The 13,921-nt window shown below is 44.4% G+C and overlaps 1 protein-coding gene across 1 annotated transcript in view; it reads left to right on the top strand.

Moving 5' to 3' along the window:
• The window catches only part of LOC125721183 (uncharacterized), a 28,987-nt gene extending 25,713 nt beyond the window's left edge, over window positions 1–3,274 (top strand). Inside the window, exons 5-6 of the mRNA XM_048997239.1 lie at window positions 1,944–1,964; window positions 2,949–3,274. Coding sequence (XP_048853196.1) covers window positions 1,944–1,964; window positions 2,949–2,984 — 57 coding nt within the window. The 3' untranslated portion in view covers window positions 2,985–3,274. The remainder of the gene's footprint in view (window positions 1–1,943; window positions 1,965–2,948) is intronic.
• The last annotated feature ends 10,647 nt before the right edge of the window (window positions 3,275–13,921 follow it).

Here is a 13,921-nt window from a genome sequence, read left to right as displayed (position 1 = left end):
AGGACTCCACAAAGTTTGTAAAGAAGTGGGTGGCAACAAATGGTCTGCTGAACATTTAGCATGTGAACAAGGTTCAATACTGCAGCCAATCTGGGATTTGATGAAGTAAATGATATATTAATAGGGAGAAATAACTTATGTACAAAAGTTAAGGATATTTCATTGAGTTCTTTGCAGACAATAAAGATTTCAATGTCAGTATAACCGAAAGACCTAAAAGAATTTTTTTTCTCAAAAATTTTTGTCACAAAAAAAAATCAATAATTTTAATAAAAAATAATAAAGCTACCCTTGTTTTCATTATTGTTACTGTAGCCGAATTGTTAATGTCCCGCCCCCCAGGCCCAACCAGAGCCCCCACCTCCCTCCAAGACAGCAAATCTCAATTTAAACCCTGATAAAATCTATATATATTGTAAGAATATATATGGGCCCAAATACTCAGCCCACATGGGCTGACTGTGGGCCCAGTTTGGGATGTGTGTGTGTGTGTGTGTGTGTATATATATATATATATATATATATATATATATATATATATATATATATATTCTGCTGGCATATTTATTGGGCCATGATTTAAAGGCAAGGATATTTTGTTTGATAAATCCTATTTTAATAACAAAGCAAATGCTGCAGCCACCCTGTTTGTTTATTTAAAATCTTTTCTTTTATTTTAAATTTACCACGCGAGCGGTCGTTTTTTTCATGCAGTTCGCTCGTTTTTTTTTAATTAAGCGCTGCACCGCAGGAGGAATTCCGTATGAGTAACATACCTGCCAGTTTGACTGTCACTATTGTATTAAATCATCAGTACTCTCACAGTATTGTAAGCTGCCGAATTGCTTGAGCTCAGGAGATTTACTAGTGAACGTTTTAGCTAGCTGATCATAGTATTGCCAAGTTACGAATCAAGCTAATAGCATACACTGTTTTAGCATTTAGCCCCTTCTGAAATAAAATGTGTTAAACATTTCGCTCAAAACGTTTGTGAAAGTTTAAAATTCTCCCAAAAATGATAGCTATATCATTGCTTGCTAAGCAGTTGCCCCTAGCAGCTCTTCTTTGTTGCCCAGGTGTCCTGGGCCGTTGACAGGGCCGAACCGGGCCGCAAAAACTGCAAGGTAGTGGTCTGCAAAATTTGGTATAGATTTTATACTAAGTAAACAGAGAGCCAGTATCGCCGATACCAATACTTTTTACTTAGCTTTCATGTATGGGAGAGCAGTGTGTCATGATTTATGAAGTGAATGCATCATCAATATGCTAAATCACAATGCGTTTTCATGATTACAAAATTATTTTGTAATTTTTGCTTTCTACTGTTAATTAATAATCGTGCATTATAAAACCCAGGACAGGTTTTAAGTAAAGTTTATAGGAGAACTTTACTGGAGAATAATGAATGTTTTAAAACTTAAATCCTCTGTTCAATTTTTGTTCAGAAATAGTATAAAATTACTCCATTTCATTACACTACAAGTTATACTAAGTTGGCACCATCTGGACTTTCATAGTTGTCGGATCACTGTATCGTTCACACTACACAACTTGTAGTCATTGGGAGTCTTGAAGTCGCTGTGGTTTACACACTAGATGACTGATCAGGAGGAATTGCTGACGTGTCCCTCTGGTCTCCAAATTATATTTTGTTTGCGAGAACATGTGAATGACACCCGGAAATGTATGTGTGTTGAACAGTGCTTTTACTAGAATTTAATATCTTAACATTGGTAAATTGCTATGGATGCTAGCTTTACAGATGGCTTAATTTTATTATTTTTCTAAGCTGGCTGTTTAATTTTTATCTTTAAAGGCTTTAAAATAGACTGTAATTCGATTTTGTAGTTGATGGGTGAACTTATATTTAAACCATAAAAAGTGCACCTTCTAACTTGTCCAATTTTTTTCTTTTTTCCTTTTCTTTAACACATCATGCACAGGTGGACAGTGTTCTTTGCCACGTAAGTACTTTGAATTTAATATTCTGCCATGTTTTTACTAATGTATCTGTTGCAAGTTCGTGCTCATTTGTCATTTTCATCTCTGAGATTATTGTACTTGCAAGCCTAAAACATGTAATAGCTACATGATGGCAAACAGAAATTCTCTGCTGAACTTCATTCATCGTGTGATCGTGTGTCTATAAGATGATGAAGGAAAGAATAGCTTCAACAGACTGTATGGTTTTAATGTTTAGGTTGATGGCCACACTAATGAATTCAATTAAATTGAGAATATTTGTTTAAGGGGGCGGCATGGTGATGCAGTGGTTAGCACTGTTGCCTCACACCTCTAGAACCCAGGTTCGAGTCTCCGCCTGGACATGCTGAGACTAATTGGAGTTCCTTAATTGCCCATAGGTGTGAATGTGTGAGAGAATGGTGTGTGAGTGTGCCCTGCAATGGGCTGGTCCCCCCTCCTAGGTTGTTCCCTGCCTCATGCCCATTGCTTCTGGGATAGGCTCCGGACCCCCCACGACGCAGTAGGATAAGCGGTTTGGAAAATGGATGGATGGATAGATGCTTATTATAGATGTTCAGCTATACAAAAGCACCTTGATGTGTTTAATATGGAAGATGCTCTTTAAAGCAATATGAAAACATTTGAAATCATTTAAAATAAAACTATAAATAGAATAGCTGTTCAAATTGCTGTTCTTCCCTTCAAATCCTGGTCTTGAGTATTAAGGTTATAGGCTTTTTCAGTGTGATAGCTGCATTACAGCATATCAGCAGTGGTTGCGAATGAGAAGTCTGATCATTTTGCACATTGAGTTATTTGTTTAGCAGGTGTCAAGGGCTGTGGTATTTCTCCTCTTTAACTTCTGTCAAAACCTTTGCCGCTGAAGTTGGCCTCAGTTTCATTCTAAGTAGTGTTATGCTATTTCTGATGTTAGCTTATATTGTGTATTATTACCTGAATAATAAGCTAAATTTGTTTTACAGAGGCTCTTAAGAAGAATTCACTCACAGCAAAAGTGAACCAGCAAGAATCTCAGAGGGCACTGTCAAAGTGGTTCATTGGGGCCAGAGACAGAGGAGGACAAGGGGCTTCCAGAATGCAGTCGAGACCGACATAAGTAGTAGGCCTAATCAGCAGCTGTTCTGTTCTTTTGTTGTTCACTGTTGTTTTAATATGTGCTGCATTGAGAATGTTGCAAATGCTCTTTAATGATGCTGTTATTAGGAATAGCATATATTCTTTTATTAAGAAAAGCACATAATTAAGCTGGCCTTATGGTTCTGAGCTGTTAATAAGCTATGAAAGCTTTAAGAAGGTATAAAAATATTATAAATAAAAGTTGAATTTGAAAAAAAGTCTCACCGTGTTCTCTAATGTTTTGTACTGTGGTAATTTAAGTATACATGTCTAAAAATGCTGTCATGTTAATATTGTAGTTCATCTGTGAATGAGGGAGGCATATACAGGTTTTTTTTCAATACCGATATGTTTTTCTAGTCAATAGCAAGAGTATATGCATCTAATGTGAAGCCTCAATCTGTTCTGTTCAGTTTGAATAGACTTGTTATGGAACATGTGTACAAACCCACCTACAACCCATATTTCAGCCTGTATTGGCCCCATTTAGTACCTACATAAATCTTAAGTCTTCTACTGAAATTTCCTGTGTTGACCAGTTGGAGCTCACCTAACACCTAGAGTGAAACCCCCTTGCAGTCCTTACTTCAAACCATGTTGTCCCCATGTTGCACCAACATAGAACTTGAAGCTGGGCTCGAGATGGGTCTTATGTACGTTGCCCAGTTGGGGCCCACCTGTGCCCCAGTAAAATATTGTTTGAAACCCACATGGTCAATTTGTCATGGGGCCAAAATGAAACCTGCGGACAATCCCACGTGGGGCCCATTGGGCAATTCCAAATGAGGTCCATTTTTCAACCCACTTTGTACCCACATGTACCCCACATATACATGCTGGCTGGGCCCTTACTTCAGACCATGTTGTCCCCATATAGCACCCACATGGAACTTGAAGCTGGGCTCTAGATGGGTCTTATGTACGTTGCCCAGTTGGGGCCCACCTGTACCCCAGTGAAATACTGTTTGAAACCCACATGGGCAATTTGTCATGGGGCCAAAATGAACCCTGCGGACAATCCCACGTGGGGCCCATTGGGCAATTCCAAATGGGGCCCATTTTTCAACCCACTTCGTACCCATATGGGCCTCATACAAATGTTGGCTGGGATTTAGGGGGGAAGCCGCCCTCCAATGTTGCGATGGGCAGACTATCCCGCTCAATAACATCATATAATTTAATTCTCGGTTTACTAAAATCTATCATAAATAGAACTCACCACGTAATGAAAAGCTTTTGTTTCTGAGCGTTTTCACCAAGCGAGCCCCTACCCCCTGTTAAAAGGACGTAGTTTAAACTCCCGCTCCGGGAAGTCTCCCAGAAGCGGAGGCAATACGCCAAAAGAAAGCTGCGGCACGTAGAAGACTCATGGAAGACCCCGCATCATAACCAACAGTTAATCAATAAAATAATGTGTGAAATGGTGGGATTTAATCGTTTCGTGTTGTATAATTTTCATAAACATTATCTTGTTTGGTTGCAACTAGCTTAGTTAATTGGTAGCATAAATTGCAGCGCTGATAACGCAAAAACACGTGTCAGTCATCCCATTGTGTTTGCCGTAACAAAAACGATGCCAGACCACAGAATAAGTCATCAACGTTCTCGTTATCAAAAACTTCAAGAATCATTTAGTTCATAAACAGTGCTGGCAGAAAGTCCCATTAATAACAAGGAATAGATTCAATAAATCTCCTTTAATTACTTCTGTGGGACTCTAGGAGATCTCCTAGTCGCTATTTTGTGTATGTGGTGTTTGTGCTAGTGATTCTTTTCAGAAAGTTATTGTTATGACCGGCACATCCAAACCTCGTGGGTGCCACGCCCCCCTGATCATCCACATGTGCTTCCCCGATTGTGCCCAACTGGTCCGTTATTTTGCCTTGTCTTGTGTATATCAGTATGCGTCTGAGTCAGTTCCCAAGATCCGTCATTGACGTTTGTGCCTCGTTGTTCCGTGCCTTCCTCGTGTTCTTGTATAAACTTTCCTATCAGGACTTTGACTTGTCAGCCTCGTCATTGCTCGCTGCATGCCTGCCTGCTCCGACGGAAAGCTGGCTAAAACAGTTATGATGTTTGTGAAAGACAGGGTACAGTGAGGTCATTTTTCCACAGTGCACGGCCTGACATTTGTGGCAGAATCTAGCGATTTGTGCATAATTTTAATAACTCCCGCGAATTCAGCATATACACTGTACGTATAATGCAGGACATTAACGCACATAAACTACCATACTAGTGAAGATGAATAACACTAAAACAGCATAACAGTGAAAATTTTAAGAAAATTCACTTTATATATTTTAACTATAATAGCAATAGTTTATGAATTAACAAAGGAAGTACAGAGAGACTACAGAATCACCCTATAATGCGACGGAACGTCACATGTCTGTCCCCGATATACCGACCCGTCCCCCACAATGTTCATGTGAAACCTACGCCCCTGCTTCATATACACAGAGCAGGGACGGATTATGGGTTGTGTGGGCCCCTGGGCAAAACGTTTACGAGCCCCCCCCCCCCCCCCCCCCCACCACCACCACCACCACCACCACCACAACCACCACAATTACCACAATTCAAGGGCCCTTGGCAGCCAAATGCCCTCTCTATAGGGTCAGGGGCCCTTGTAGGCAGAGGATCAAAGAATGAAGGCCCTCTAAAATAGACAAACAAAAATACATTGTTTATAAGCGTTGCAAATTGTTTTGGGCTAGGGGCCCCACGGGCCCCCTGCACCCCAAGGGCCCCTGGGCAGCGGCCCCGCTGGCCCAGTCCGTAATCCGTCCCTGACACAGAGCGCACCTCATATTCCGTATTGAGTTTCGGGAAGACGACAATATGGTTTTGACAAAAGCAAGACAGGACATACTGACTTTTAATATCCAGTACACAGAATTGGAACCGTAAATATGATCGGTGTGCATGGCTCGCTCAGTACTGTATCAAAAATCTGCCTGGCTTGCTTCTGTTAAAAAGATGAATATCGAATGGGATTATTATTGGCTTCAGGTCATATTTCAATATGTCTCCCTGGATCATTTGACATGTATGTTACCAAGGCCCGCCCCTGGCCCTAAGCAGAATTTTATTTTGAGCCCCACCCCCCCCCCCCCCCCACTACAAAACGCAGTTAACAAGACATTCAATAAATGACAATCAGGGACGCTGGAAAATTTCATCTCCAGTCCACATCTAGACAGTTGGGGTGTTTATGCCACAAACTTTCAACAACATACCCTCCTTCACGTGAAGCACGAGCCTCCTCTTGTTTTGACTTTTTCTTTCTTTTGCTTGCTCCAGATTCATATTGCCATTTGGAGGCCATCTCTCCACCTGCATGGATCCAACTAGTGATGTGTCGGTCGCGAACGAAATGGCTCTTGGAGCCGGCTCTTTGAAGTGAACGATCGGAGCCGGCTCTTGCCTGTGAGCCGGAGTCAGAGCCGCTTTTAATATTTTTAATTTTTTTAATTAATTTATTTAATATTTTTTCAAGCCGCATGGATTGGTCAACCACACGATGCGTGTCTGCTCTGAGCAGGACAGGAGAGGAGCGGTGCTATAGGGTGCGTTCGACTTGGGCTTTAAGTTTTATGTCGCCTTGCTCTCCTGAGGTTTTTGTACCATGTGACATGGTCACGGGTGGTGACGTTCTGCAGCGCCGCTGAAGTCGGACAAAACAAATTTAACCGTGATGCATTGCGTTGGGACCAGAATGCATTGCTTTAAGCCAGCGCTGCAAACGGCTGAAGTCGAACGCACCCATAGACAAATACAGCAATCGCAGGCACAGACAGAGAAACAGGAGGGAAGGAGAAGCGCACGACAAAATGAGTGACTGCAGGAAACGGAGTGAAATTTGGATACATTTCAATTACATTGATAATACAAAGGCAGAGTGTAGAGCGTGCAAGGTTAAAATCTCATATCAAACAGGCTCTACAAATAACCTGCTTTGGCACCTGAGAACTGTACATCCATCAGTGCAGTGGGAAGAAAAAAGGGAAGCAAGTGAACCTGCTACTAATGAAAGTCACAGTTTGTCTACTGCAACTGTTGAAAGTGCCAGTTTGTCAGTGTCTACACAGTCATCCAGTACTGCACCACAACCACCTAGACCTACAACCTAGAGCTCTATGAGACAGTTTGTGCAAAAAGCTATGACTCCAGTAAAAAAGAAAACAATTGATGAGGAATTGGCTAAAATGATTGCACGTGATTTCCAACCATAGCAATTCATTTCACTAATAATTTTACATTATTTTTGGTAATAAATTCATTTAAGCACCAAATAAAATCTGAAGAGCCACTTGGGAGCCGAAAGAGCCGGCTCTTTTAAGTGAGCCGAGCCATAAGAGCCGGCTCTCTTAAAAGATCCAGAATTCCCATCACTAGATCCAACTGCCTGTCGGCGCAATTGACTGCTGATTGGTCAGATTTCTTCCAGGTCCCGTATCCATAGTCTCGTCTCGTCCGTTGCCTCCCCTGAGGCACGCTCGGAGTGCGTGCCTTTGCGGGGGAGGTTCTGTCACGCCCTGCTCGTCCGATCCTCATGTGTGCCACGCCCCCTGATTATCCACGTGTACTTCCCCGATCGTACCCAACTGTTTCCTATTATTTTTCCCTGTCTTGTATATCAGTTCGCGTCGTCCTCAGTCGAGTGTCCGTCATTAACGTTATGTTGTGTAATGATCGTAGCCGTCTCCCCTACAATAAATCCCCAATTTTCCCCGTCTTCTGCCTGCCTGCCTGTTTTCCCGTCCTATCCCACGGTTCATAACATTAAAATAACATAAAATTATATTTTAATACATTATACATATATACTAATAAATAAATAATAAATAATACTAATATTATTTTATTTTGCTGTTCTCTCACGCATTAATGCAATATATTTCCCAGCTTTATAAATTAGTGTAATCTTTCTTAAAGATTCATAATAACAATTCTTTATTACTCAATTATTAATCAATACATGCTTTATTAGATGCATCTGTCTCATGTTGTTTTAGATTTATTTCATTAGTAAACATATTCTTTGGGTAACGAATGGACACTCGGGCACCTGTTTAAAGAATTAAACCTTTCATGCATGCATAAAAATATTAAGTGGTTCCTTAGTGGCGGAGCTTAGTAGGGCTCCGTTTATGACGTCAAAAGCGGGAGGGGGCGTATCCTTATTCCGATTGGTCGAGGGGTTATATCAACATATGGTATCATATATGTTTATGCCACATGTTGCGGCATATGGTTTGGGAGACAAGGGGGACCGTTAAACTTTAAGAAATGCATGTAATATATTTTAATTCTATTAATATGTTATTTTTAATTACGATTTAAGGAATAATAAAGCATATAGCAGTCCAGTGAAGGAACAAACAGAGGAGGGACAGAGACAGGAGACCAAGGAGAGAAGGTTGGGGGAGAAAGGGGAGCACGAGAAAGCCCCAGCAGGCGATGGGTAGTAGCCGGAGGGGCCGCAGGCGACCAGGAGGCCGGAGCAGGAGGGGACCTTGGAGGGGCTGAGGAGGCAGGGCAAGGGACAGATGAAGGGGACGAGGAGGAAGTCAGAGGGGGCACCAGGGGAGGTGCCGAGGGAGCTGAAGGGGAAACCGGGGAAGGCAAGGAAGGAGGGGGAGCCGCAGCAGGGGAACGTCTTCCAATGCGCCGGAGTGGGGGAACCCGCAGGCAACGGAGGAGCCGCAGCAGGGGAACCCGCAGGCAACCGACGAGGAGTCGGAGGCGGGACCGAGGCAGGGCAACGAGGCTTTGGAGGGGGACCTGCAGGCGACTGCCGACCTGGAGTCCCAGGACCCGTAGGCGCCCCCTGAGCCCTAGCCAAGGTGATCGAGGGCGAGCCAGGGGGCAGGGCGGGTGGGACCCTTACCCTGCACCTGTGTCCTCTCCCCATCCGGAACACAGATATGTGGGTATTGGGCCGGGGTCGACCTTACCGGGGCGAGGGAAAGGAGGACACAAGGGAGGTCCCCGAGGGGTCCCATTCAAGCTCCTCTACCTCTAAGGAGGGAGAAGCGGTGGTTGGGTTGTCCGGGACCCCCTCAGGGGCTGGAGCAAGGTCAGGGATTGGAGCTGGAGGAACTGGAGTGGGGACAGGGACAGGAGTCAGAGGGGTTACAGTCACTGGTTCGGATGGAGCCGCAGGTGGAGGCAGAGGAGCCTCCGGCGTAGCTGCAGCAGGCAGCGGAGGCAGAGGGGCCTCGGGCGTAGCCGCAGCAGGCGGCGGAGGCAGAGGGGCCTCGGGCATAGCTGCAGCAGGACAGACAGGAGCGCCTCGGGCGGAGGGAGCATCTCGGGCGTAGCTGCAGCAGGCAGAGGAGGCGGAGGCAGCTCCTCGGGCAGAGCGGCTGCAGCAGGTGGCAGAGGTGGAGGCAGCGACTCAGACAGAGTGGATGCAGCAGGCGGTGGAGGCAGCGCCTCGGGCAGAGCAGCTGTAGGAGGCGGTGGAGGTGGAGTCAGCGCCTTGGGCGTAGCTGCTACAGCAGGCAGAGGCGGAGGCAGCACCTCGGGCGTAGCTGCTACAGCAGGCAGAGGCAGCGCCTCGGACGTAGCAGCTACAGCAGGCAGAGGTGGAGGCAAAGGGGCCTCGGGCGTACCTGCCACAGGCGGCGGGACTGGGAGGTCCCGCGGCAGCGAGATGGGCATGGCCCCTTTAAGAGTCCTCGGTACGTGAGGGATAGCATCCCTCATTGCGCTGGCCCCCTTGTTGGCCAGCCGCGCTAGCCGGAAGAAGTACCGGTCAAGGGGCGGCGGTAGCTCCACAGCGGCCAGGCACGTTCCCAGGATGGGAGAAGCTGCCTATGAAGGCAGCTTAGCAGCGGTGGTGATGTCAGGCTCGGCTGGAGAGTCCTCCCACTCACCAGCTGAGAGGGAAGCAGGGAAGAGCACGCACGCCCCCAGGATGATCGTCGGGGTGATCACCGGCTTCTTCCTCCTCTTCCGCCTTCGGGTCACAATGTCTGACGGGACGGATGGCTGGGGAACAACCTCCGCGACACACGGTGCATCCAGCCCCAACCTCCGTGCCGTCAGGCGCTGAACCAGCTGATGGAGGTTGGCGCGCACCTCTCCCAGGCGATGCCTGCCCTCAGGTGGGGACATCGCCATCAGGAGATTGCTGCTTTCACTGGCTAACTCCAGCGCGATCAGGTCATCCTGGACGTCGGGCTGGTTTAGCCAGTAGTAAACTTCTTGTAGCAGACCGAGACGCTGGTCCTCGGTCTGCTACTGTGCCTCTTTTCTCGGGTCCGTCATTCTGTCAGGTTTGCGGGTTGCGAACGGGCAGGCAAGCGGGAAGGAAGCAGGCAAGGAAGTGAAAATTGGGGGTAAGTGGGGATTTATTAATGGGGCAGGACAGAACGCTGGTACGGACATCGACTAACATGAATGACGGACAAAAACCAGGGCAAGACGTGAACTGAAATAGACAAGACCGGGCAAAAATAATCACAGCTGGGCAAGATCGGGGAAGCACACGTGGATAATCGGGGGCATGGCACACACGAGGATCGGACGAATCGGGCATGACAATGGTAGCCTAATTAATTTCCATGTAATGTAACTGTCAGGGTTCGTGGGCGCGGACGGGCAGGCTAGCAGGAAGGAGGCAGTGAAGGATGAGGCAGGCAGGCGGAATACGGGGTAAACTGGGGATTTATTAACGGGGAGACGGTTACGGGAGGAACAGGACATCACTAACCTCATACTAACATCAGGTAACTTCAATGGCGGACAAAAGGCAGGGCAAGACGTAGACTGATATAGAACAAAGACAGGGCAAAACAACAGGATACAGCTGGGCATGGTTAGGGAAGCACACGTGGATAATCAGGGGGGCGTGGCACACACGAGGATCATACGAGCCGGGCATGACAGTAACAGTATTTCAAGTTCATTTAAATATATTTCATAGTTGTAAAGCACAGGATTTCCGTAAAGTCCATCCCAATGGACATTAGCAGACGATTGGCATACTGTCACTAAATAGTCAGATTATAAAATATGATTTCACTGTACTAATTTTACATATCATTTCTGTCATTTAAAAAAATACTGTTAAGAATATAAAGTTGAAGACTTTCTTAATCTCCTGGTAAATGGAGAATTATCAGAACTTTACTGCCTGGATTCAGGAAATGAGGCAGATGAGGCAGACAAGGTCAGGTTAACCCTTTTCCTGGGTGTGTTTTATTTAGAGCAACTCAACAGACTCTCAAACAGTGTCTCTATTATTCTCTAATAATTGTTTTGACATACCACACCACAATCAACCGTGTCTCTCACTTTCATAGTCCTCAACTGACAAAGAGCCTTACGTGAAACTTATATAATATAAAGAGCAAGGGTGCCATCTATTGACAACATTTAACACCCCCCCCCACTCACTCTTTGCTCTATAACTTCTATGGCATCTAAACAAATGAATAAAATAAATTCTGTCCTTTACTTTAATTATACAAATGCAGTCTATGCATTTGAAACGCCAAACATGTCTTTAACAAACACTTTTAACTTTAACTTTGTAGACGGCTTTGTCATCACATCAGCAATAATTCGATCTGTAGGACAATAGTTCAAGATTAATTTTCCACTATTTACAGCTTCCCTGATGAAGTGGTACTTGATGTCGATTTGCTTGCAGCATTGCCTGTTCACTGGGTTTCTGGCTAGTGCCACAGTATCCTCGTTGTCTTCATACACTTTTGTTTGGCATATTGGTAACTGTCCATACCTCTCAGTAGCTGTTCCAAGTAAATACATTTTTGTATCCCTGATGCTAAGGCAATGTATTCTGCCTCACAAGTGGATAATGCTACTGTTGATTGTTTCCTCGTTTTCCAGGAAATTAAAGAACTTCCTTTACTTAGAATGGCACAATATCCTGTTGTACTGCGTCTGTCTTTTGTGTCCAGTTCCCAGTCAGCATCACAGTACATTCTCAGATCCAGGTTTTCAGTGTAATTCCTTCAGAAGTGCAACTGTGTACATATGGATAAGTAAATTAAACTCCCTACTGCTTCTCTGTATTCTCGGGGCTCATTTTCATTTTCTGTTTACTCAAGTTTTGGCTGACCTAGCTTTCTCTAATCTTACAATCCTGCATTCTAAACTTCTGCAATACTTTGTTCACATATTTCTTCTGTAACATTTTAACTGCAACATGTTTGTTCAAAATATATACCTAGGAAGTATTTTAACTTTCCGATTTCTTTTGAACTTTCCGATTTCTTTTGAACTTGTGTGTGAGTATTCTCTTCACACTCTTCAGTACATTCTCATTACTTGCTGCTACAATCAGATCATCAACCCATGTAAGTAAAATTACTTTTCCATCATGTTTTTCTCTTGTGTAGACACTAGAGGTTGACCAATATGGCTTTTTCAATAGCCAATGCCGATATTTAGGAGTCAGGGTTAGCCGATGGCTGCTATATGCTACCGATTTTTTTGGTTGACAATTGGACGTTTTCCCCTCTATTTGCATGGTAAAATATCACACTAAAAATAACAAACGATACACAACATTTCTCAACTCAGCATTTATTGAATACTGACTTGTGTAAATTTAAATATAAACTTAACAAAAACACAATACAACTTGTAAACAATAACAAACTTATAAAAAATAAAAATAGCAGCATCAGAATCTCTTTTAGTTCACAATATAGTGTTACACACGTTATGACAAAAGCATTTGACTGGGGTGTAACAGGTCGGCTTTTATTCTGTAATCACAGAAAATAATAATCAAACATAAAGGCTGCGCCGTGCTGACTGCTGAACGTAGCTCGCGCTCGATCTGAGCTGCTTCTACGGTTCGCAGTCAGTCTCTCTGTCTCCCAGGCGCCATTACTGCCCCCTCTGGCGCAAAAAGGGTATAGCACCAGAGGTTACTGTTCATGCAAGCCAGTGTGAGGGTGTGCCACACAGCAAAAACAATGAAAACACAAAATACAACAAAATAATTAACTGAACCGTTGTTGAAGGGCTGCCTTTCTATAAACAAATACTCCTGGGTGCCACACCCTCCCCTGCTTATTAAAAGAAGAGAAAAAAAAAAGTTTTTTTTTTTTTTTTTTTTTTTCTTTTTCTTTTTGAATATCGACCACGCTGTATTATCCAAACAGTGTCCCTTGAATGTATATGGTGAGTATATGAACATAAATATACACATACACGCATCCCCTTTCTGGTACCACTGGTAAGGAGCAACTTGCAATTACCTTTTTCACATACCACGCAATACCAAAGGTACTGCAGGAAGAAGCACATGTTGTTTCTCCCGATGAATACACAAGTTCACCTTACAGTGTTCACTGCTTATATCCTAGTGACCAGACACATACACGGCCTACTCTGTCACTTTGTCTGTTACTATATTACCACATAATCTCAATGGAGACACTGCTAACATAAGTAATACAGTCCCCTTAGTCTCTATGCATTGCACTTCAGTGTTCTCGGAATCATTAGTATTTCTCATCACAGTCTTATAGAGTTCATATCAGTAGTTCAGTCTTCCATACGCTGCTCGCATGGTGTTTGATGTCCACGGTCTCCAGAGGTTCTGTGAGCATGGGGGTGAGACACTCACCTCGATGCAGTCCAAGCCCACTGGTCTCCTGGTAGGGTGTCCGAGCTGATCATAGGAGAGGACCTGGGGCCGCCGCCGCTCCCTCTGTGGGTGGATGTGGGATGAAGGTGCTGACCACGGCATGACATTAGAGTCTCTGCCTCTCTGCTGGGGCGCATTCTCGTCTGAAGGATGGTCACTGGGCTGCTCCAGATCTGC

This window comes from Brienomyrus brachyistius, unplaced genomic scaffold (assembly GCF_023856365.1).
Source record: "Brienomyrus brachyistius isolate T26 unplaced genomic scaffold, BBRACH_0.4 scaffold32, whole genome shotgun sequence".
Classification (NCBI taxonomy): domain Eukaryota; kingdom Metazoa; phylum Chordata; class Actinopteri; order Osteoglossiformes; family Mormyridae; genus Brienomyrus; species Brienomyrus brachyistius.
Note: the sequence above shows the minus strand (reverse complement) of the source record. Positions and strands in the feature narration are given on the sequence as shown.